Source organism: Oryctolagus cuniculus, chromosome 6 (genome assembly GCF_051225735.1).
Source record: "Oryctolagus cuniculus isolate XC-2025 breed Fujian yellow rabbit chromosome 6, ASM5122573v1, whole genome shotgun sequence".
NCBI classification, from domain to species: Eukaryota; Metazoa; Chordata; class Mammalia; order Lagomorpha; family Leporidae; genus Oryctolagus; species Oryctolagus cuniculus.
This window is the reverse complement of record NC_142872.1, coordinates 82,333,186-82,359,600: the sequence shown is the minus strand read 5'-3', so window position 1 is coordinate 82,359,600 and position 26,415 is coordinate 82,333,186. Positions and strand designations below refer to the sequence as shown.

The 26,415-nt window shown below is 40.7% G+C and overlaps 1 protein-coding gene across 1 annotated transcript; it reads left to right on the top strand.

Moving 5' to 3' along the window:
* Positions 1-4,833: 4,833 nt before the first annotated feature.
* LOC100357981 (hepatoma-derived growth factor) lies at positions 4,834-18,311 on the top strand. Its single transcript, XM_008255546.4, has 2 exons — positions 4,834-5,516; positions 18,007-18,311. The coding sequence occupies exons 1-2, from the start codon at positions 4,840-4,842 to the stop codon at positions 18,038-18,040; spliced, it is 711 nt and encodes a 236-aa protein (XP_008253768.2). The 5' UTR covers positions 4,834-4,839; the 3' UTR covers positions 18,041-18,311.
* Positions 18,312-26,415: the final 8,104 nt, after the last annotated feature.

The following is a 26,415-nucleotide window of genomic DNA, read 5'->3' as shown; positions in this document are numbered from 1 at the left end:
GGCTGAGAAAGGACAGGTATCATTCTTGACATATGTAACAGCTGTGCCGCTTGTGTATGCACACCCAGCAACCAATCAAGAGCGGACACCTGAGTCTAGCTGGATGAAGTCACAGGGGGCTGGGTACCCACGTAGGACTGTGAGGTGCCCCCATCCTCCCAATACTTCATAGGCTCTGGGGCTCAAATTATCTAAATAGAGAACCCTCAGGCAACTATTTCTGGGTATGTCTCTGCCTCTCTATGGACAAGATGGACTGGCAGGGTGGAGTGAATCCTTGGCATCCTGTTACTGTGAGAGCCTTATATGCTGGAACTCTGAGAACACTGTGGATGCATGGGAGGGCACAAGGTTTGGCAGGGTCTCTGGGCCTTCACTGTAGTAGCTCCACATGATGGGCTTCCTGATTGGGGGGGGTCATTATGGTGGGATCCATGCTAACAATGAGGACTGCATGGATCCTTTGTGTGGTTCTTGTGGCAGCATGGACAAATATTGCACCCACTGGTCTAGCACCTAGGCAGTGATGACCTTGGAAGAGAGGAGGTAAGGGTGAGGCAACACGAACAGAGTTGATCAAACTCTCCCCTCTGATAAAAAAAAAAAAATAGAAAATAGAAAAAGAAAAAAAAAATAGGATACTACCACACTTAGTTTGTGTGTCACCCTAGATACTCCCCCTTCCCTGGAGCACTAAACAGAGCTCCCTGGCTCCACCCAGCACAAGCTTCTGGGTATTCACTGAAAAAGCAGACACTCCATTAAGCCACAAAGGCATAGGCGAAAGATAAAAGCCATCAGAGGAAAAAGAAAACCAACAAGTATCTCCATAAATGCATAAAAATAAATGCAGAAATCCCAGAAACAAGAATTAAAAGACAACATTATGCTCCCAAAGGAAGACAAAAACACTTCAATACCAGAATGTGAAGATGAAGATATTGATGAAATGCCAGGAAGAATTCAAAAAATCAATCATTGGATTATTCAAAAACAATCAGAAGTGGCCGGCGCAGTGGCTCACTAGGCTAATCCTCCACCTGCGGCGCCAGCACCCCGGGTTCTAGTCCCGGTTGGGGTGCCGGATTCTGTCCTGGTTGCTCCTCTTCCAGTCCAGCTCTCTGCTGTGGCCTGGGAGGGCAGTCAGTGGAGGATGGCCCAAGCCCTGCACCCACATAGGAGACCAGGAGGAAGCACCTGGCTCCTGGCTTTGGATCGGCGCAGCGCGCCGGCCATAAAGACCATTTTGGGGGGTGAACCAATGGAAGGAAGACCTTTCTCTCTGTCTCTCTGTCTCTCTCACTGTCTAACCCTGTCTGTCAAAAAAAAAAAAAGGCAATCATAAGCAAATCCATGAATTAAAGAAACCCATACCTGACATGAATAAATATTTTCCCATGAAACTGAGATTTTAAAGAGAAATCAAAATGAAACAGTGTTTATGTTCATATATTGAATTGCGGTTTGCGTGTCAGGAAGATAGTGGAATTGCAGAACTCTCCTTGTGTCATGAGAGGGTGAGGATGAGGATCGTCTTGGTTTTTGTCCTACATGGAAGAAGAATTTCCATGTAGACAGGGACAATGAGCAATATATCAAATAAAAAAATGTAATGGAAAGCCTTAACAATAGATTCAATGAGGCAGAAAGAAGAATATCTGAAATAACTACAGAACTTTCCATCAAACAGTTGCAAAATACACATTCTTCTCACCAGTGCATGGGACTTTCTCTAGGATAAGCCACATGTTAGGCCATAAAGCAAGTCTCAGCAAATTCAAAAAATAAAAATCACACCATACATCTTCTTTGACAACAATGGAAAAAAGCTAGAAATCAACAACTCAAGAATCTCTAGAACCTATGCAAACACATGAAGAATAAACAACATGCCACTGAATTAACAATGGGTCATAAAAGAAATCAAGAGAGAAATAAAAAAAATTTATGTAAATGAATGAAGATAACAATACAACATATTAAAACTTATGGGGGCTGGCGCCTCAGCTCAATAGGCTAATCCTCTGCCTGCGGCACCGGCACACCAGGTTCTAGTTCCGGTTAGGGCACCACATTCTGTCCCACTTGCTCCTCTTCCTGTCCAGCTCTCTGCTGTGGCCCGGAAGGGCAGTGAAGTATGGCCCATAACACCAGATTTTAAGACATACTACTGGGCAGTTGTAATCAAAACATCCTGGTACTGGCAGAAAAAAAAAATGCAGATGGGTAGACAAATGGAACAGAATAGAAACTCCAGAAATCAGTCTATACATCTACAACCAACTTATCTTTGACAAGGAGCTAAAATCAGCCCCAGGAGCAAGGACAATCTCTTCAACAAATGGTGCTGGGAAAATTGGATCTCCACGTGCAGAAATATGAAACAAGACCCCTACCTTACACCTTATACAAAAATCCACTCAAAATGGATCAAGACCTAAATCTATGACCTGATACTATGAAATTATTAAAGAACATTGGGAAAACCCTAAAGACATTGGCACAGGCAAAGACTTCTTAGAACAGACCCCAGAAGCACAAGCCATCAAAGCCAAAATTAACATTGCATCAAGCTGAGAAGTTGCTGCACTGCGAAAGAAACACTCAGCAAAGTGAAGAGGCAGCTGACAGAATGGGAGAAAATATTTTCAAACTATTCAACTGATAAAAGATTAATATTCAGAATCTCTAAAGCGTTCAAGAAACTCAACAATAAGAAAACAAACAATCCAGTTAAGAAGTGTTCAAATGACTTGAACAGGCATTTTTCAAAAAAGGAAATCCAAATAGCCAACAGACACATGAAAAAATGCTCAGGATCACTAGCCATAAGGGAAATGCAAATCAAAATCACAATGAGGTTTCACTTCACCCCAGATAGAATGGCTTTTGTACAGAAATCAACAAACAACAAATGCTGGCAAGGATGTGGGGGAAAAGGTACACTAAGCCACTGTTGGTGGGAATGTAAACTGCTGCAGTCACTGTGGAAGACAGTATGGAGATACCTCAGAAATCTGAATATAGATCTACCATATGACCCAGCCATCCACTCCTGGGAATTTACATAAAGATAATGAAATCAGCATATGAAAGAGTTATCTGTACCTCCATGTTTATTGCAGTTCAATTCACAATAGCTCAAATATGCAATCAACTCATATGTCTGTCAATTGAAGACTGGATGAAGTAAACATGGTATATGTACACCATGGAATACTACACACTGGTAAAAAAAAAATGAAATCCTGTCAATTGCAACAAAATGGATGCAACTAGAAACCATTATACTTAGGGAAATAAGCCAGTCCCAAAAAAAGACAAATAACATATGTTCTCCTTGATCTGTGGTAGCTAATAGAGTACCTAATAGATAATCTATAGAAGTGAAATTGACACTTTGAGAGCTGATGATTTTGAACAGCCCTTGTCTCAACTGTTGAGAAACAGATTTTTTATATACTATTTTTTAATCCTTAGTATAGGGTTAGTCTTATGTGTATAAAGTGAACTGAAAATAGATCTTTTTAAAAAATAAGAATCAGAATACAAGAGATTGAAGGAAGAAAGGTGGGAGTGCAGGCAGGAGGGAGGGTAGGGAGGGAAGAATCATTATGTTCCTCAATCTGTATAAATGAAATGCATGGTTTGTGTACCTTAATAAAAGTTTTCTAGTTTAAAAAAAAAGAAAAAAAAACAATCTTTAAAAAAAGTTAATGACAATGTTCACTTCAAGAGATTTTGCATCAGTTAAATTGTAACAATGCTGACTGATATACTCTTCCATAAATTAAATTAGGAATTGGTTGTGTTTAACAAATGCAGTGTTCCATGAATCAGTCTGGCCAATTGCTAATCCATCATTTGATCTACTAAACAAATTAAACTAAATACTATGTGATATGCTGCTTTGCATTAAAAATGTAACTTAAATATGGCAAAAAATAATTTTAAAATGCTAAAAATAGGGCAAGATATTTGGTTGTGGTGGTTGGGTTCCTGCTTGGGAATTTCAGGATGGCTGGGTTCAGTTGTGCTCTGGATTCTGGCTTCCTGCTAATGCACACCATGGGAATCTCCATATGAGAGCAGGAGCATTTGGATCCAGCCACCTATGATGGAGACCTGGGTTGAATTCCAGGCTCCCGACTTCAGCCTGGCCCAACCTCTGCTGGTTCAGGCATTTGGAGAGTGAATGAGAAGATGGACAATATCTCTGTGTCTGCTTTCCAAATAAATTAATTACATCAATTTAAAAATTAAAAAAAGAATCACACAGCAACTCTTATAATGAAAAAGAAATGTACTGGGTTTTACAGCAACACCCATAATGGGATACAACAAATCAGAAACAGATAAAGAAAAAATTGGCAAATGATTGAATGATCAATATTCAAGAAACAAATGACAAAGAATAAAAGAAATGCCAGAAAAATAAATAAATGACAGAAAATATAAAATCTAGTTAGAGTCAGAGAACTTATATTTATGTAAAAGATCTCTAAGTATAAAGCAGTGGGTTCATTTGTTAATCTAAAAACTACACTACTGAGGTTCAAAAAAATTGGGAAGCACACAAAAAATAGTGTGTGTGTTTCATTTTTTTTTCTGATGAATGACCAGAGTCCCAGCTTTAAATCTAGAGTTTTTTTTTGTTTTTTGGTTTTGGGCTTTTGGTGTGTGTGTGTTTTTTGTTTTTTGTTTTTGTTTTTGTTTTACGTTAAAGATGTCTGCTTAGAAATTGAAGAAAAATATAGCGATCCTATTATTTCAAAACATAACTACTCGGGCTCGCGCCGCGCAGCCCGTTGCAGAGCCCGGGGCGGTCAGAGCCCCGCCATGTCGCGACCCAACCGGCAGGAGTACAAGTACGGGGACTTGGTGTTCGCCAAGATGAAGGGCTACCCACACTGGCCGGCCCGGATTGACGAGGTCCCTGAGGCCACCGCCAAGTCCACAGCCAACAAGTATCAGGTGTTTTTTTTCGGGACCCACGAGACGGCATTCCTGGGCCCCAAAGACCTCTTCCCTTACGAGCAGTCCAAGGAGAAGCTGGGCAAGCCCAACAAGAGGAAAGGCTTCGGCGAGGGCCTGTGGGAGATCGAGCACGACCCCACCGTCAAGGCGTCTGCAGCCAAGCCCGCCCAGAAGAAGAGGAGCCGGGGAGAGACCAAGCCCCGGGCCGCAGCCGGGGACGGCGATCGGAAGGGCAAGGACGAGGGGAGCAGTGATGAGGAGGGGACGCTGGTCATGGTCATCGAGGAGCCGGCTGCGGAGAAGAAGGAGAAGGGGGCACTGAAGAGGAGAGCAGCGGAGCTGCTGGAGGAGCCCCCTAAACAACCCAAGGCAGCAGAAGACGCCGCAGTGGAGGAGAAGGCGGTTGCCATCTTGGCGGCAGAGCAGCTCGTGTCTGCTGAGGTGGAGAACGGCGCCACCTCCGAGCAGCCTCAGGAGAAAGAGGAGGAGGAAGAGGCTGCCAAGAAGGCTGAGGTCCCCAGCGTCAGAGATCAGGAGAGGTGAGTGGGCCCACGGGGCCACAGGGCTGGGAGGCGCAGGGCTGCAGTGGGAGCTTCTGGGGAGGCGAGGTGGGTTCTCCCAGGAGACTGCGCTGGGTCCCACCAGTGGTCACCCTTCCCCACCCCCCATCCCCCGCAGCCGGTAGCCACCAGTGTTTCGTGAGGAGCCTGCGCCCCGTCCTACTGCTGTCTGGGTGCTCCTGGGAAATAGAACCGCTCTGGAAAAGAGTTCATCAGTTTCTTATAACATGCGTAAACAATCCCACACCTAAGAGCTTACCATAACATCCCAGCAACACTTCTCCTAGAAATAACAAAATGCCCATTACTAGTGAATAGCTAAACCAACTGTGAAACACCCACGTAATGTAACACACCTCAGCCCTAAAAAGAATGATCTATGGATATGTACCACAGTTGAGCAAACCTCAAAAATATTCCATCAATGGAATCCAAGACTACATCTTCACTGATTCCATTTATGTGACATTCTTGGAAAGGTAAAACTGTAGGAAAAGAGATCAGTGATTTCTAGGTGTCAGGAGTGGGGGAAGAGAATTAAGAACAGAGGGACTGAGGCCTGCGCTGTGGCATAGTAGGTTAAGCCTCCGCCTTCAGCTCCAGCATCCCATATGGGCACCGGTTCATGTCCTGGCAGCTCCTTTCCCAATCTAGCTCTCTGCTTATGGCCTGAGAAAGCAGTGGAAGATGGCCCAATACTTGGGCTGCTGCACCCACGTGGGAGACCCAGAAGAAGCTCCTGGCTCCTGGCTTTGGATCACACCAGCTCTGGCCCTTGACGCCATTTGGGGAGTGAATCAGTGGATGGAAGACTTTCTCTCTCTCTCTTTTTCTCTCTCTCTCTTTCTCTTTCTCTTTAACTCTTAAATATTAAAAAAGAACAACGAGCAAAGGGATATGAGAGAATTTCTTGTAGTAAAAGGAATATTCTAAATCTTCACAGCACTTCTCTGAAGGCATCCATTTGCCAAAACTCGCTGATCTAGAGCACCGAAAAAAGGACATTTTCCCATACATAAGTTATTCCTTATTATACTGTGTTTCCTGACTTGGTAAACACTCTGTAGAATTAAAAGTTCCAACACATATCCATTGACATCCCAGAAGTGAAGAACAGAGCGAGTAGGAAGGTGCAATTACCAAAGGTATAATAACTGAATTTTTACAAAAATTAAAGGAGTATATTTCTTCAGATTTAAGAAGCACATTAAGTTCTGAGCAGGATAAACAAAACTGCAGAATATCAAGTTAAAGAAAAGCCAAACTGGATCTAGAGGAAAAAAGAGATTAAAAGTGAGGACAATTTTCTCAATAAGTACAGTCTGTTCAGGTTTCCTATTTCATTGTCTGTTTCCCATGTACCTGGTAAACACGGTGCTAATGTAAATCCAGCTCCCTTTTCTCCCTTCTCAATAAAGGAAAATCTGAGTGCTGCAGTCTTGAGCTGTTCAGAAACTAAGCATCTCACTTTCTGTTTTGACTTTTTAACTTTGATGAAAATTCTGATATATTCTTTAGACTTGTCTCTGCTTCCAAGCCAGTTTCTTGCTAAGGTACACTCTGGCAGACAGCAGTGATGGCTCAAGTACTTGAGTCCCTGCCACCCCTGTAAGAAACCCAGATGGCTCTCTCTGGTGCAGCCCTGGCTCTTGTTGGCATTTAGGAGAGTTAACCAGTGAGTGGGAGATCTCTGGTATGTATCTATCTCCTTCTAGCACAAATAATTTTTTAAAGATTTATTTATTTGAACACACAGAAGGCAGACTCAAAGATGGCAGAATAGGTTGGGAGCTTACTGCTCCAGTCTAGGAGAAGATAGTTTTTAAAAAATATAGAGATAGTCCAATCTCAGGAGAATTAGGAAGAAAACAGCAGAGGAAACTCCAGGCAAATTAGAGAAATACTGTAGATCTACGTGGAGGGTATAGACACACACAACTGAAGACCCCAGCAGCAAAGAGCCTCAGTACCAGCTTTGGAGAGTGAGGCGAGACCAGACTGCAGCAACCTAAGCCACTGGCAATAAAACTGTGGAAAGAGGGGCCAGCACTATGGCTCACTTGGTTAATCCTCCACCTGCAGCGCTGGCATCCCATATGGGCACCGGGTTCTAGTCCCAGTTGCTCCTCTTCCAGTCCAGCTCTCTGCTGTGGCCCAGGAGGGCAGTGGAGGATGGCCCAGGTGTTTGGGCCCCTGCACCCGCACAAGAGACCAGGAAGAAGCACCTGGCTCCTGGTTTCGGATTGGCACAGCACCGGACGTAGCGGCCATTTGGGAGTGAACCAACGGAAGGAAGATCTTTCTCTCTGTCTCTCTGTCTCTCACTGTCTATAACTCTACCTGTCAAATTAAAAAAAAAAAAAAAAAAAAAAAAAACCTGTGGAAAGAACCTGGCCTGTGTACATCTTGGAGCCCAGAGGGGAGAAGTGTGCCTGCCAACCTAGAGGGGAAAATGGCCGGGGGGGGGGGGGGGGGGACACACATTTCTCTCTCCCTGACCACCTGGCACCGGTATCCTATAACTAGCAGAGATAGGGCCATTTTGGACATTTGTAACAGTTGCACCCGCTTGTGTTTGTGCATCCAACAACCAGCCAAGTGGAGATGCCTGAGTCTGGCTGGAAGAATTGACAGGGGTCTGGGTGCGCATGACTGTGGGAGCCTTGTGTGCTGGAACTGTGAAAACATTGTGTGTGAGGGCTGAATATGTAGCTGGGTCTTTGGGTAGTCAGGGGAAACTCCACACACTCCAGGTTCCCTGGTTCCCTGGTGAGGGTCATTGTTGCAGGATCCATTCTCACACAGAGCACTGCATGGATCCTTTGTGTGGTTCTTGTGGAAGGGCAAACAAATATTATACCCACTGGGACTAGCAACCAGGCATTATTCTCCTTGGAGGAGAGGAGGTAAGCATGAGACTACATCAAAAGAGCAGATTAATCCTCCCTTCTGATTAAAAAAAAAGAAGAAATTTACTAGGCCCAATTTGGGTGTCACTTTGGACACTCCGCTCACCCTGGAGCACTGAACAGAGCTCCCTGACTATACCCAGCACAGGCCACAGGGTATTCACTGAAAGAGCAGACACTCCACTAATCCACATAGTCCAAAGATAAAAGTCATAGCAGGGAAAAAAAAATATCTCCACAAATGCCCAAAAATAAACGCAGCAACTCAAGAATCAAGAATAAGGAAGACAATCTGATACCTCAAAAGGAAAACACTTCAATCTTAGAATGTGAAAATGAAGAGACTGAAAAAATGCTGGGGATGGAACTCAAAAAAATTGATTGTAGGATTACTTTGAAGTAATCAGAAGCAAATCCATGAATTAAAAAAATCCATACATGACATGAATGAATATTTTTCCTATGAAATTGAGATTTTTAAAGAGAAACCAAAATGAAATATTGGAAACGGAGATTTCAATAGAACAAATAAGAAATATGCTGGAAAGCCTTAAGAACAGACTTGGTGAGGCAAAAGAAAGAATATCTGAGTTACATGACAAATCTCTGGAAATTTTACTGTCAGACCAAAAAAGAAAAGATTAAAAAACTAAAAGATAGTGTGGGAGATTTATGGGATACTATGAAATTACCCAACATATAGGCCTTAGGAGTTACTGAAGGTGTGGAAAGAGAAAATGGATTCGAAGGCCTTTTTAGTGAAATAATTACAGGAAACTTCCCTAATTTGGAGAAAGGGACATCCAAGTGCAGGAAACATATAGAAATCCTATATAGACATGACCAGAAAAGAGCTTCGTCATGACACATTGTAATCAAGCTCTCCACAGTAAAACATAAAGAAAAGATTCTAAAATATGCACGAGAGGAACACCAGATTACTTTCAGAAGATCTCCAATTAGACTCACATCGGACTTCACATCAGAAATCCTACAGGCTGGAAGAGAATGGTGAGATATATTCCAAGACTTAAGAGAAAAAAAAAAACCTGTCAGCTCAGAATACCATATCCTGCAAAGCTCATATTTATGAATGAAGGTGAAATAAAGACCTTCCATTAAAAATAGAAATTCAAATAATTTGTCACCGCTCATCCAGTGTTACAAAAGATGCTTAAGAATATGCTACACACAGAAACATGGTCATCACTATGAAAGATGACAGCAGAAAATCTCCCAGTGAAAGTAGAAAGGAAATCCAAAGTAAACAATTATACCTTTATGGAAAAACAGCAGGGAAATTGAACCTACTCTGGTTTTCCTTCTGTAGTTCCTTAGATTTCAGAATATCCTGTTACTGGGAATCTAACATATTAAGGCAATCTGTTTTTGAATCTTTTTAATAAGGAGTCATTGATTATATGGACCATTTTTTTTTTCCTTCTCTTATTAAATACCATTTGCGTGATTACATTAAGTCTTAGTTCTTATGTCTTTGGGCAGAAAAGTGTATCAATTATTTTAAATGAATTTTTCCCTGTCTTTGAAGCTCAGTCTATATAAGTGCGTTGTTACCACAAAAGAAAATACTTGGGTTTGCATTACTTGAATACTTGAAAACTGAAATTGATAAGATGCATTATGTAAAGAATTAGGTTTTTATTTCTGGATAAAATTAGAAATGAAATAAAGAGTTGAACTGCTTAAAGGATGAAAATAATAACAGTGCTTATAAGCACTGTGAACCCTTTTGTGTTTGAAGCATCCAAAATTCAAGTGTTTATTAGATTTTTCTTTTGAAATCCTGTGTTTCTTTTCTGTTCTTTGTGCATTTGCTCTTAGTATTGATGTTGTAAAACAGCAGGATTAAAGTGTCATTATAACTCTGCTCATTATGAATTCCATAGCTTTTCTAGTTAGGAAAAAAGTAGTCTCAAAAATACTCTTAATATCTTTTGTTGTTAATATTTTACCCACTAATGGCATTTTTAGATATCTTTAATCATGTTAATAAAGTGTCTACAACAATTTAGAACATTACATATTGTATTTGAACTAGTTAGTGAAGAGTAAGAAAAAAGAAGCCTAGCTTATTGAGACTGTAAATGTTCAATTAGTTAAATTTCAAAACTTTTAATAAAGGAACTTTCAGAGATAGGTTGAGACCCAAGGTATCCATTAAACTAGCTCCTGTGACATGGAAAGGAACACTGAAGGCAGTGGAGGACATATGAGGGAATTGACTTGCTATGTTTGTGGTTGTGGTGTGTGCATACTTAAATACACACTGACATTTTTGTTGCCCAATAATCTTGAGGAGTGTCCTCCATTTATCTATACTAAAATAACTATAAATTAATGAAATCTACAAAGAAGAAACTTTATGACTGTACTGTATTTCAGAGCCTTTGTACAACTAGGTAAAGTTTCCACAATATAAAGTATTTGGATTTTAAAATTTATTATTATAAAGGAAGAAGACATGGCATTTTTCTATGTGCTTAAATGATAACTTCCTTATTGAGTTTCAGAAGAAAAAATATGAAATGAGTCACTTTGTTAGCTATAACGTTATATTGGCAATTGTAGCATAAACTTAAATTTGTGTTTCTCAAATATGAACCATAGTAGCCTAATGCTGTTTTGTATATACTGTAAGTGCTACAAATAGTCTCAGCACTGATACCTCTCAAATGAATACAACCTTTTATGTAGGTGTTTTGATATGCCTCAGAAAGCATCTGAGTGTCTGTGAATTTGTTAATCTGTTTGGTAATTAAAATACTTCCTGTTCTTTTTTGGTTGTTGCTCCATATTTTCATGTTTAAATTTTAATTTTTATAATTTTACTGCTGTTAATTTAAGTATAATTAGTTCAATAGCTAAAATGGGGCTGTCAGTGAAGAAACTTAAAAACAGCCTCATTCATGTAACTGCTTAAATAAAAACTATATTTTGTGTTAAAAAAGAAGAATACTAGGGTACTTCAAGAAGTTCATGAAAAATGGAATGGAAAAATAAATTTGTTTTGGTGCCAAAAGGTAAAAATAAAAGATGTATTTATTTATTTATTTGAAAGAGTTGCAGAGCGAGAGCAGGAGGGAGAAAGAGCTTCCATCTGGTGGTTCACTCCCCAAATGGCCACAATAGCTGGAGCTAGGCCAATCCAAAACCAGGATATAGGAGCTTCTTCCAGGTCCCCCATGTGGATGCACTGGCCCAAGCACTTAGGCCATCCTCCACTACTTTCCCAGGCCATTAGCAGGGAACTGGATGGGAAGTAGAGCAGGTAGGTCTTGAACCAGCACCTATATGGGATGCCTGCACTGTAGGTAGCAGCTTTATCCACTACACCATAGCACTGGCCCCTCCCTCAGAATAATTTTTTTTAAAAAAATGACATGCCCATATCTTAGGAATACTTAAAGTATCATTTGTACTTATATATTTCTTAAATACTTTGGTATAATTCTGACATAAGCGTATCCCCTTCCTAGATGTTTAAGAATATGTATAATGCTAGCATGTATTGCCTTGAGAATTATTCATAATTTTAACATTGTAGAAACCAAAGGAATTTTCAGGTTCTCTCCAATGACAGTTTTAAGAGAAACTAATAACTATTTATTAGAGATAATCCAAAATCCAAAGCAGAACAAACTCAGTTATTTAGATAAAAGCCTACTGATATAAAGAGGCTTTATATAAAATATAAATTTTTAGCTAAAATAGAGTCACGTGCATTTATAAGAAGTATACTACAGAGAGATCCCATGTAGCCTTCATCCAGTTTCCTCCAAGGCAACACCTTGCAGCACCGTGGCTTACTATCACAGCTAGAACCTTAGTTTCAGTACAGTCAAGACAGAACATTTCTGTAACACAAGGATTCTGCATGTACCCCTTTGGCAATCCCAACTACTTCTCTCTCTCCACTCCTGTCCTTGCTGCCTCACTCCTGGCACCCACGATTCTGTTCTCCAGTTCTCTAACTTGTCATTTCAGGAAGGTAATATAAATAGAATGGAATAATACGTAAATCTTCCAGGTTGTTTTTTTTCCTCCCAGCATAATATTCTGGAAATTCATCCAAGTTGTTGTGTGCATCATCTTTGCTCCTTTGATTTATCAGTGTTAATCTATGGTATGGATGTATTTGATGTATCATAGTTGGTTTAACCATTTTCCTATTCTAGGACATCTATATAACTTCCAGGGTTTTTGATTTTTTTTATTTATTCATTTTTATTTAATTTGAAGACACAGAGACAAACAGTGAAAGATGTCCCATCCACTGATTTACTCACAGTGTACTCAGAACAATCAGGGCTGCACCAGGCTGAAGTCAGGATCCCAGACATCAATCTAGGTCTTCCACATAGGTGGCAGAGACATCACCGCTGCCTCTCAGGGTGAACATTAGCAGGAAGCTAGGACCTAGTGCTAAGCAAGGACCCAAATTCAGGCACTCTGCTATCAGATGCAGGTATCCCAAGCAGTATCAACCACTCTGCCAAATACTCACCTCCAGTTATAAATAAAGCTGCAGTTGATAGTCATGCATAGCTTTTATGTAAACTTATGTGTCTTCATGTCCTAGCAACACAGGAGTGATCCAGTGTTTCCTTGTCCTTGCCAGCATTTTGTGTTGTCAATATTTTATTATAGCCTTCTGATATATTTGTATGTACTATTATTTCTCTTTTAATTTTGATCTGCCAATGGCTAATGCTCTTAAACATCTTTTCAATTGCTTATTTGCTATGTTTTTCTCTTCTTTGAGTTGTTTTCCATTTCTTTTGCCTATTTTCTAGTTATATTGCTTGATTTCCTTTTTTTATAATTTTATTTTTATTTTATTTATTTTACAGATAGAGTTAGACAGTGAGAGAGACAGACAGAGAAAGGTCTTCCTTCCATTGGTTCATTCCCCCAAGTGGCTGCTATGGCCGGCACTGTGCTGATCAGAAGTCAGGAGCCAGGTGCTTCTTCCTAGTCTCCTGTGCGGGTGCAGGGGCCCAAACACTTGGGCCATCCTCCACTGCCCTCCTGGGCCACAGCAGAGAGCTGAGGACTGGAAGACGAGCAACCAAGACTAGAACCTGACGCCCATATGGGATGCCGGTGCCGCAGGTGGAGGATTAACCAAGTGAGCCATGGAGCTGGCCCATTGATTTCTTTACTGCTGAATTTTCAAAGTTCTCATGCATTCTAGATACTACTCTTTTGTAGCTATATGGTTTGCAAATTTTTTTCCCAGTTCATACTTGACTTTTTATCATTATAGCAAGGCCTTTCAAAGAAAGGATTTTAATTTGGATGAAGACAAAGTTACAAGTTCTTTTTTTTATAGATTGTGCTTTGAATGTCAAATCTAAGAAATATTTATCTATTGCTGGATCTCAGTATTTTCTCTCATGACATTTTCTAAGTTTTATGTTTAACATTTAAGTCTGTGATTCACTTGAGAAGACTTTGGTATAAAGTATGAAACTGAGTTCAAGGTTTATTTTGGGAGTTGGGGTAAGGAAAGGGGGGGCATGTGAATGTCAAGTTGATAGACACCCCTTTCACTAAAAAGTTATCTTTCCTCCATTTAGTTACTTTTGCACCTATGCAAAAAATCAGTAAGGCATATTTGTGTGGGTCTATTCCTGGTTTATTCTGTTCCATTTGTCTACATTTCTGCACTGATGACTACAGCCATATAATAAATCTTGATATCAAGTAGACTGATTCATCACATTTTGTTCTTTTTTTTCCATAGTTTTACCTTAATCTTTCCACATAAATTTTGGAATAATCTCCTGTAATACTACAAAAAACTTTGCTGTGACACATATACTGTATGGTAAAATGTAATGTCATTATTTAACAGTTCAAATGAAGTATAGAAATCTCACCTCCTTATATGTCCCTTTACCCTTTTTCACCCTTAATACATTTTTTAAAAGATTTATTTATTTATTTATTTGAAAATCAGAGTTACACAGAGAGAGAAGGAGAAGCAGAGAGAGGAGAGGTCTTCCATCCGCTAGTTCACTCCCCAATTGGCCACAACAGCCAGAGCTGCGCCAATCCAAAGACAGGAGCCAGAAGCTTCTTCTGGTTCTCTCACATGGGTGCAGGGGCCCAAGGACTTGGGCCATCTTCTACTGCTTTTCCAGGCCATAACAGAGAGCTGGATTTGAAGTGGAGCAGCCGGGGCTCGAACCTGCACTCATAGGGATGGCGGCACTGCAAGCGGCATCTTTACCCGCTACACCACTGCACCAGCCCCCTTTAATACATTTGTAAAGCATTTCTTCCATACTCACATATTTAGAACCAGATCATGCAGTATTTCATTTCAACTATCCAACGTATTTAGATTAGCGGTGAAGGAAATCTATTGTATTTATTCATATTTTAGCTTATATTGCTTTTCATTCCTTTTTAATGTTCCAGAGTTCCTTCATTTATCTTTCTTTTTTGTCATTTCCTTCCTTGGGCCATGCTTCAAAGTAGATAGACTGGCAATAAATTGTCCTTCTTTACCTTTGTTTTTCAAAGTCCTGATTTCCCCTTCATTTCAAAGGGGTATATTAACTGTTTTTAGGACTCTACATTGTCCGGGATTTTCTTTCATCACTTAAAGAATATTATGCTGGCCGGCACCGCGGCTCAACAGGCTAATCCTCCGCCTTGTGCCGCCGGCACACCGGATTCTAGTCCCAGTCGGGGCGCCAGATTTTGTCCCGGTTGCCCCTCTTCCAGGCCAGCTCTCTGCTGTGGCCCAGGAATGCAGTGGAGGATGGCCCAAGTGCTTGGGCCCTGCACCCCATGGGAGACCAGGAGAGGCACCTGGATCCTGCCTTTGGATCAGCGCGGTGCGCCGGCCGCGGCGGCCATTGGAGGGTGAACCAACGGTAAAGGAAGACCTTTCTCTCTGTCTCTCTCTCTCTCACTGTTTACTCTGCATGTAAAAAATAAAAATAAAAATAAAAATAAAAAAATAATATTATGCTACTTTTTTTCTGGCATTCATGGTATCTGATGAGAAATTCTGTGTAACTTGGATTTTTTTTTCCTGAATTACTCTCGTTACTTTTAACACTTGGTCTTTAGTTTTTTTGACATGTATTTTTAATTGTAATGTGTTGTGATGTACATTTCTTTGGATTTATCCCATCTGGGGCACACTCAGCATTTTGAATATGAATCTCCATCTCATGGCAAATTCAGGAAATATTTAGCCTTTACCCTCTTTTACCTCCTTTTCTGGTACTCCAGTGACATCACTGTTAGATCTTTTGCTATAGTCCCAAAAGGCACTGAAGCTCTGTTTATTCTTTTTTTTCTATTTTGTTTCTGATGTTTAGATTGGGTGATTCCTATTATCCTATCTTCCAGGTCACTGGTTATTTTGTCTGTCCTTCCAATTGGCTGTTGAGCCCATCCACTGAAATTTTTATTTTAGTTAGTATATTTTTTAGTCACAAAATTTTCATTTGGTTTTTCTTCTTCATATCTTCTATATATTTACTAAACTTTTCTATTTTCCTGACATTACAGATTGAAATTTTGTCCTTCTAAAATTCAAACATTTAAAGTCCTGTTGCTAGGGGCCAGAATCATGGCACCATCAATTAAGCAGCCATTTGTGACACTGGCATCCCATATAAGCACCAATTCTAGTACTGATTGCTCCACTTCTTACTCAGCTCCCTTCTAATGCATGTAGGAAAGCAGTGGAAGATTTTCCAAGTACTTGGGCCTCTGCCATCCACATTGGAGACCAAGTGGAGTTTCAGGCTCCTGGCTTCAGCCTAGCCCAGTCCTGTTTCTGTGGCCATTTGAGGGAAGATAGCTCACTTGCTCTTTCTCTCTCTCTCTCTCTCTCTCTGCCTTTCAAATAAAAAAAAAATCTTTTAAAAAATCCTAACCCATAATATGCTAGAATGTGACTTATTTGGCATCAAAGGTATACCAAATGTAATTAGTTAAGATGGAATCATAGGAGTAGGGCAAGTCCCTGTCTTAGTCCATTTCCTGCTGCTATAGCATAATATCAGACTGGATAAATTATAAATAACGGAATTTTATTTAGCTTGTGATTGTGGTAAAAAGTTCAAGAGCATGGCACTAGAGTGTTGCTAGATCCTTTGTACTGTCTCATAATGTAGCAGAAGGACAAAAGCATACAAACAAGACAGAGAGAGGAAACTGGGCCAACTCTCTCTTTTACCCGGAATCAGCTCCCCTAATAATGGCCTAACCCAGCCTTGGCTTTTTTGAGTTTTTGGAGAGTGAACCAGTGAATGTATGATCTCTCTCTCTCTCTCTCTCTCTGTGTGTGTGTGTGTGTGTGTGTGCTGCCTCTCAAATAAATTAAACATTTTGAAAAAAGATGAAGTTTGGACACAGAAAAACACACCTGGAGAATACCATATGAACATGAAGGCAAAAGTCAGGAGAGTGTGTTCACAAATAAAAGGATGCCAGAAAACTACCAAAGCTAAATAGAGGGGACCCAGAACAGATTCTCCCTCAAAATCCTCCAAAGGAATTAACCAGAATGACACTTTGATCTTGGACTTCTTAGAACTGTGAGTAAATTACTGTTGGTTAAGCCACTCAGTTCATGATACAGTTTTATAGTAGCCCTTGCAAATTCACATATTTTATAAGACTTTTTTTTATTTTGTTTCAAGTGTTTTCATAGTTACTCATTGAACTATTTTTATCATTGCTATTTAAATTTCTTTTTCAGAATCTAAAATCTCTGTCACCTTCATGTTGACATCTGTTGATATTCTTTTTTCATTCAGTTTCAGATGTTCCTCATTTTTGGTAACACAAGTGATTTTCTACTGAAACCTGACCTTTTTTTTTATTATTTTTTGGGATGCTGGTTCTTTTTTCGACCTTGCATTTTAGCCAGCTTTCTCTGACACCACTCCAACAGGGCAAGGAAATGACTACCTTATAACTACTAGATAGACAAAGAAGTCCAGATTCTCCATTTGTCCTCACTTGACACGCAAGAAGAGTAGCTCATGCTCTTCACAGAATCTTCACTGCCACAATGGTGGTGGTAATCTTAATACCGTTACATACTGTGAAAGTACTGGCTTTCTACTGATATTCCTCTGATACTAACAGTGGGGACAGGGTAGAGTAATCCTTACTTCTAGTTAAGGGTGAAATTCTAGGCTTTCCACACACAACTCACTGACACCTTAGAGTTGGATGCAGTTGACCACTGCTAACAAGATGTAAGTCTTGCCTCCCCCCATTAATTTATTGTGAAACCACCATTGGCATGGGTGTTGGGGAGCTTCCTTGAGCCTCTGGAGGGGAGAAGTCTCAGCTCCCCACTGAGCCTTTCCTATATCGTGGTGTAATGGAGCTTAGAGTTCTCCATGGTGTTGATTGTCTGGAGTGGAACGGTAATGGACTAAATGTTTCCTTCCCCCATTGTCCCTTTCCTGGGCCTTTGGTTAAGGAGATAAGCCTTCATTGGGGTTTGGGAAAGAGGCTTTTTTCATTTTTTGACCTGAGCCTTTTGGTGTTTCCAGGTTGCTGGATTCTATACCTCAGCTTGAAGTCTAAGAAATACGAAACAGAAAACCCAGGACACTCGTCGCCGTGTTATTTCCAGATCTGGAGATCCCTGACTGACCTGGCTGCTTCTCTCTACCATTCAGAGTCTTAATTTTATATTGTTTTATATAGAGTGTCCAAAGTATGTATGGGTACTTAGCAGGGGGGTAGGAAAATGTATGTCTACTCCATCTTCTCAAAAGTCAATATCTAAATATATTTTTTAAACTAAAGAAAGTCCCCCAGCTATTTGCTGAATAAATAGCTTTTACTGTTTCAATCATGGTTAATACTGTGAAATAGTTATTTCATCTGATCTCTGAGTGGTAAAAACATATTCAGACATAGCTGACTTTATATAAACAAGAAACAACATTATCTCAAAATTTGTACTTCATGAAGTCATCCAAAGCCAACCTCTGAACTTTCATTGTTATTGAACAAAAAGTAATCTAAGGGACAAAGATATATTGGTTCACGCTTTTCAAAAACACAGGGGAGAGAAGTGCGCACCAAGAAACACAATGGATAAAGAGATATTTCCATAATTAAGGGAAAAAAGCAGAAGGAGGGCAAAGCTCAGGACTCCTACTCTAATGACCATTTTCTCATTTATAAGTGAATTTGATGTGTTGCTTCAAACTTTAAATATGCTTTAATAATAATTTGCAGATGTCCTATTAAAATAGGACCTTAAAACCCTTTTAGTACCAAAATGCTAAAGTTCCATTTTCTTTTTTTTTTTTTTTTTATCTTTTATTTAATGAATATAAATTTCCAAAGTACGTCTCATGGGTTACAATGGCTTTCCCCCCCATACCGTCCCTCCCACCCACCACCCTCCCCTTTCCCACTCCCTCTCCCCTTCCATTCACATCAAGATTCATTTTCGATTATCTTAGTATACAGAAGATCAGCTTAGTATACCTTAAGTAAGGATTTCAACAGTTTGTTCCCACACAGAAACATAAAGTGAAAAATAATAGATGATTTTTTTTTAAATGATGATGAAATCAGATCAGACCTATTGTCATGTTTAATCCCAGTGAGAGTCAAGTTGGGAATTGATAGTTTCTTTTTTTTTTTTTTTTAACAGAAGATCAGTTTAGTGTACATTAAGTAAAGATTTCAACAGTTTGCACCCCCATAGAAACACAAAGTGAAATATACTGTTTGAGTACTCGTTATAGCATTAAGCCTCAGTGTACAGCACATTAAGGACAGAGATCCTACATGAGGAGTAAGTGCACAGTGACTCCTGTTGTTGACTTTACAAATTGACACTCCTGTTTATGGCATCAGTAATCTCCCTATGCACCAGTCATGAGTTTCCAAGGCTATGGAAGCCCCTTGAGTTCTCCGACTCTTATCTTGTTTAGACAAGGTCATAGTCAAAGTGGAGGTTCTCTCCTCCCTTCAGAGAAAGGCACCTCCCTCTTTGAAGACCTGTTCTTTCCACTGGGATCTCACTCACAGAGATCTTTTTGCCAGAGTGTCTTGGCTTAAAGTTCCATTTTCAAAAACAAAAAAACTTTTTAAAATAATTGCTATATTCACCAGATATTTGTGACTATAGCAAGTATCTGAGAGCAGCTGCTTGTGAAGGATGGAGGTTTATTTCAGCCTACAGTTTTGGAGGTGCACAGTCCAAGATAGGCCACACCTAATAGTTTGACATCTGATAAGGGTGGCAATGGTGGTTTGAAGAGCATGGGCACAAGGAGGATTACATGGTGAGCCAAGAAACAGAGCAACTGGGCCCAACTCATAGGCTTTTTTTTTTTTTTTTTTTTTGACAGGCAGAATGGACAGTGAGAGAGAGAGACAGAGAGAAAGGTCTTCCTTTGCCGTTGGTTCACCCTCCAATGGCCGCCGCGGCCGGCGCGCTGCGGCCGGCGCACCGCGCTGATCCGATGGCAGGAGCCAGGAGCCAGGTGCTTTTCCTGGTCTCCCATGGGGTGCAGGGCCCAAGCACCTGGGCCATCCTCCACTGCACTCCCTGGCCACAGCAGAGGGCTGGCCTGGAAGAGGGGCAACCGGGACAGAATCCGGCGCCCCGACCGGGACTAGAACCCGGTGTGCCGGCGCCGCTAGGCGGAGGATTAGCCTACTGAGCCGCGGCGCCGGCACTCATAGGCTTTTATAACCAACTCTTTTCACAAGAAATACCTTCCAAGTGCTCGGCCCCATAACCTAAGGACCCACCCACATTACTCTATTAATCAATAACATAATACTTGGGAACCACTGCCTTTAACATACGGGCATTTGGGGAACAAAGTAATACCCAAACTATAACACATATACATATTGTCTTTATGCATGGGGAATATATTCAATATACGCCAATGTTTAAAAGATACTTAATTTTATATGAAAAATTTCATAAAACTACTCATTAAACAGACACTTCTCCAGAGCTCTAGCAAAATAAAAGATCATAATATTTTAAGGTAAAAATATTGAAGTCCAAAAGTTTCATGTCCTGTCCTAATGATAAGAACTACAGGATCTGCATTTCAACATCCCAGAAAACCATAGTGATAGAAAATTGCTTCAGGAAGGAAGACTCCTGAGACTTGGCTTGAATTCTCTGGCACTGCATTTGAGTTTGATTGACCTTGTCAAATACTATCAGAAAATGAATGGAAACCATCACGTGCACACTGGAAGCAAGCTGAATATATACAAAGTACTCTATGATGCATATACTATTGCAATATATGCATCTTGAAGAATGTGTATACTCAAACAGACACCAGTGAAAGTCAATGTTAAAGCCACATTAGTGGGCTGGCGCTGTGACTTCATAGACTAAGCCTCTGCCTGTGGCACCAGCAACCCATATGGGATCCAGTTCGAATCCCAGCTGCTCCACTTGCAATCCAGCTCCCTACTGATGGCCTGGGAAAGCAGTGGAAGATGGCCCAAGTCCTTGGGCCCCTGCATCTGCATGGGAGACCCAGAATCTCCTGGCTCCTGGCTTCAGATTGACCCAGCTCTGGCTTTTGCAGCCATTTGGGGAGTGAACCAGCAGATGGAAGACCTTTCTTTCTCTCCTGCTCTCTGTTTATAACTCTATCTCTCAAATATTTTATTAAAAAAAAAAAACTCCATTAGCAAAAAATGCCTCAAAAGAACTCTCAGCTAAAAATATTATCTTTTGGGGCTGGCGCTGTGACGAAGCAGGTTAATGTCCTGGCCTGAAGCGCCAGCATCCCATATGAGCGCCGGTTCAAAACCTGGCTGCTCCACTTCCAATCCAGCTCTCTGCTATGGCCTGGAAAAGCAGTAGAAGATGGCCCAAGTCCTTGGGCTCCTGCACCCATGTGAGAGACCTGGAAGAAGCTCCTGGCTCCTGGCTTCGGATTGGTGCAGCTCTGGCTGTTGCGGCCAACTGGGGAGTGAACCAAGAGATGGAAGACCTCTCTCTCTCTCTGCCTCTCCTCTCCCTGTGTATCTTTGACTTTCAAATAAATAAGTAAATCTTTAAAATATATATATATATTATCCTTCAACTCCAACAGATACATCTGTGTGGCTACAAGCTCTCCAGTGTAGATATGACGCTTAGAATTTGATAGCCTGGGAATCAAATGCAAATTGAGATCTGACCCTGAGGCTCACTAAAATATCTCTGCAAGTAGAATAAAGCAGATTCCTTTAAAGATTCTGTGGTCATGGATTGAATACGTGACTTCATCAGTAGATATCTTTGTTATAGACGGGTAAACAAAAACAGTGAATCAGTTGGAGGAAGCCACATTGTTAACAGAGGTTGATCAGACTAGTCCTTGAGACATGTTCCCCTCTTCAGGCCTAAGCTGACTTTTAATAATTATAGGTGCAAGCTTTTGTTGTAGCTGCTGAGTCCCCACTTGGAACACGTGTATCCCATAACAGAGTGCCTGGTTCAAGTCTCAGCTCCTCTGCTTCTGATCCAAGTACCTGCTAATGTGCATCCTGGGAGACAGCAGGTAGTGGCTTAAATATTTATGTCTCTACCTACCACATGGGAGACCAGAGTTAAGTACTGGGCTCCTGACTTCAACTTAGCTCAGCCCTGACTCTTGTAGGCATTTGGTGATAGAAGCAGCAGATAGAAGATCTCTTGCCACCTTCTGAGTACCACTGTACTAGACAGGGTGCTAGTGCTCAAGGGAAGAAAGTAAAACAATCAGGGTTGGGAAGGAAAAATAGTTTCATCGCCATCATTTATATAATACATGGAAATTTTCTTAGAACCTTCTCACAAAATAAGACCACTAAAAAAAAAGCTCAAGAAGGTTCTCTACAAAGCAACTCTACCAAAATCAATAGTTTTCTTATAAACTTGAAGCACTCAATAAGAATACTATCACAAAGAAGGCTGTCATTCACAACAGCAACAAAACAATTAGGTTAGAAACAAATATAACAAAAGATATCCAAGATCTATTTGAAGAAATTTATAAAACTTTGTGGAAAGATGTTCAAGACATCTTTAATACATGGAGAGAGGAATCATGCCCCTGAATAAGAAATTCAACACCACAAACTTTGCAGTATAACCCAGGTGAATAGAATACAAATCAACATCCAAACAAGATTATTGTGTTAACCTTTATAAACTCTTCTTAAGATTTTCATAGACGATCTAGTCAAAAAAATTTTAAGGAAGGACAAAAGAATACAAACAAGACAGAGAGAGGAAATTGGGCCAAACTCTCTCTTTTACCTGGAATCAGCTACCCTAATAATGGCCTAACCTAGCCTTGGCTGTAATTCTATTGTATTTTCCACAGTGGCTACAACACTTAGAATTCTCACCATGAGTGCTCAAGGGTTCCATTTGCTCTACATGCCAACATTCATTATTTTAATTTTTTTGAAGTAGCAATTCTAGTGGGTATGAGGTATGGGCAGGATTTCTTAAGACACAAAAAGCTAAAACTATAAGAAAAGGATTAATAAATTTGAGTCTTATTTGGAAATTAATAAAATTCTTATTTTTAAAATGGTTGTGGTGGTTGCACAATTCTGTGATTATAACGTGCAGTCATATACTGTAACTATACCAGTGAGTTGCACAGTTTAATATTTATTTGTTTGTTTGTTTATTTTGGGAGAGAGAGAAGCAGAGATAGAGATCTCTCGTCCAATAGTTCATTCTTCAGATGCCAACAATGGCCAAGAATATGCATAGGCAGTTCAGAGAAATAGAAGTCCGAATGATCCATAAATACATGAGAAGTGTTCAGTTTATTTGCTATCAGGTAAGTACAAAGTAAAACAGTAATGAGATGCCATTTCACTTCCACCACAGATAACGATTTCAGTTTCTAACAAGGTTTAGAGAGAATGTGAAGAAAACAGAACTTTCAATACTGCTGTTGAGAGCTACAGCTAGAATAGCTGTTTCACAGAGCAATTTGCCAATAACTGGTGTAGTTGAACGTGCACATACCCTGACATCTGGTAATCCAAGGTGGGTGTACTCCTTGAGTGACTTAGGAACAGAGAATGAGATCCGTTTGGGAACATTTCCTTGGCATTTTTTGTAATAACAGTAACCTAAATGCTTATAGTAAAGTAATAATCATAAATAGTGGTTAGTCACTCCAGAAAGGAATTAAAATGATTAACTAGATTTACTTATATTAACACAGGTGAATCTCAAAAACGTACTAATTAATTTCAGGGGAATGCATGCAGTATGATACCGTTCAATCTGATTTTTAAAAACATACAATGCAATTCTATATATTTGATCAACACAAAAAGATGAAGTAAATATTAATAAAAAAATTGATAAGAATACCCACACACCTCAGAAAAGGTGCTCACTTTAAAAGCAGAGATAGGAAACCAATATGGAGAATGAGTAGCAAAAATATTTTAAACAGTTTGTCTCCTTAAAACATGGAAATGTAAGTATTTCATCTAGGTGGGAGGTATGTGGGGTATGTCATACAAATATCAGTCTCTGGGTTTTCCTGTATTTTTTTTTTTTTTTTTGCATGAGTCAGTGGACATGGTGGGTAATAAAGGTGTTTAAATCCATCAGTGCTCCATGGGTTGGTGTCTAAAGGTCAAATTTCTATCTCATGTCCACACAATCAAAATCACGTGCTCATTTCGCAGGGAAATGAGGTGTAACACTTAAAATTTCAAATCACTCTTCCAACATAGCTGTTTTTGCAATGCTGCTGACACTCAAAGTTTTTCATTTGCACCAAACAGGGACTACCAAAATTACGGCTTAACTCTCACTTAAGATGGAGCAGGGCTTTGTATTTGTTTGCTGTTGCTTCAGAGAACCCTGCAAAAGCTCTGTTTCTCACTTATTTTGGCAGTTTAGTTTGATGCGTAGTGATCTCGTCTGTGCTTGTTCATTACACTTTGTTAAGTATCTGCCTGAAGATGATTGCTTTTTTTTTTTTTTTTGCTGTATGAAAGAAAATCAAGTCCTTTTTTTAGATTTTTTTATTTATTTTAGAGGTAGAGTTACAGACAAAGAGAGGAAGAGACAGAGAGAGAGGTCTTCCATCCGCTGGTTCACTCGCCAGATGGTCAGAGCTGAGCCAATACGAAGCCAGGAGCCAGGAGCTTCTTCCAGGTCTCCCACGTGGATGTAGGGGTCCAAGCACTTGAGCCATCTTCTACTGCTTTCCCAGGCCATAGCAGAGAGCTGGATCAGAGGAGGAGCAGCCAGGACTTGAACCAGCTCCCATATGAGATCCTGGTGCCACAAGCAGAGGCTTAGACCACTACTCCACAGCCCTGGCCCCCAAAAATCTAGTCTTGAGGACAGCAGGCTACAAATACTAAACTGAAATAGTAGAGAGTAAGCTTGGAGAATGGGGGTTTCTGCTGGGGTTCAACTAGAGGCTTTTTGTATCCTGGCTCTGAACACTTCTGGGATGTGAGCAACATAGTCTATACAGATCTGGAAGGCAATCAGAAAGAAATTCAGGGCTTAGAGACTGGTGTTGTGGTGCAGCCAGCTAAGCTGCTGTCTGCAATGATAGCCTCCCATATGAGCAATTGTTCAAGTCCCAGCTGCTCCACTTCCCATCCACTCCCTGCTAATGTGCCTGGGAAAGCAGCAGAGAAAGGCCCAAGTGCTTGGGTGCCTGCACCCATGTGGGAGACCTGTATAAAGTTTCAGGTTCCTGACTTCAACCTGGCCCAGTCCTGGCCATTGGGGCCATTTGGAGAGTGAACCAGCAATTAGAAGATATCTCTCTTTCTCTCTCTCTCTCTCTCTCTCTCTCTCTCTCTCTCTCTCTCTCTTTCTCCCCACACCCCTTCCTTTCCCCTCACATAACTCTGCCATTCTCATAAATAAATCTTTAAAAAAAATGTCAGGTTGGGGCCGGCGCTGTGGCACAGTGGGTTAAAGCCCCGGCCTGAAGCACTGGCATCCCATATGGGTGCCGGTTCTAGTCCCTGCTGCTCCTCTTCCAATCCAGCTCTCTTATGGCCTGGGATAGCAGTAGAGGATGGCCCAAGTCCTTGGGCCCCTGCACCCACATGGGAGACCCGGAAGCTCCTGGCTCCTGGCTTCAGATCGGCGTAGCTCTAGCCATTGCGGCCATCTGGGGATGGGAGACCTCTCTCTCTGTCTCTACCTCTCTCTATAACTCTGTCTTTCAAGTAAATATAAATAAATCTTTAAAAAAAAAAAAGTCAGGTTAATGGTGAACTGTGACACTGCCTGACTCTGTGCTAAATGCAGTTTTCATAGCTAGAGGGATGATCTTTAGAACTGAAAGTATCTAGCTCATTTGACAAGAGTAAACTGGGACCAAAGAGATTAGATCCTTTCTATGATTTAAGATCGGATGCTTGATAAAGCTTTTAGAGGCCACAATAGAACCCAAGTCTTTGAGATTAGAACAAATGCTGCAGGCCAGGCAGCCCAAGGGCTGCTGTGCCATGACCACTCCCATCAATATGGCCACCATCAGCCCCCATCCCCACATCCACATGCGCATAACAGCCCAGGTGGGAGCCAGATCTGATTTCCAAAATAAGCTGGAAATCCAAATTTTTATGTAAGATCTCTTATTCTTAAATGCTGGAAACCAAATCAAAAGTTGACCATATCACATGAGCCAAACAAAACACATCTGTGGGCCATGTTCCAAGCTCTGGTTAGTATTTTGCAACATCTACTATAAAGCACCAGGTCTGAGGCCTCCTCCTGGCCAGTTTTTATGGCTCCTGAATGCAAGAAAAAGAAAACAAGCTCTGTTCAAAGCTGCTCCTCATGTCTGAGACATCTGAAATTAAATGTTTGCTGCCGAGATCTGTTTTGATGAAAAGCAGCAGTTGGAAAACAGATTCGTTGGTACCTTTGAAGATCATAAAGAATACAGTCGACTGCTTGGTCCATGCAA

What these genes read in the sequence shown, in the direction of transcription:
- LOC100357981 (XM_008255546.4), top strand. Translation starts at nt 4,840, where the DNA reads ATGTCGCGACCCAACCGGCAGGAGTACAAGTACGGGGACTTGGTGTTC. An exon ending in AGCGTCAGAGATCAGGAGAG is followed by an intron (nt 5,517 to 18,006) that starts GTGAGTGGGCCC and finishes TGGTGTTTCCAG; the next exon opens with GTTGCTGGATTCTATACCTC.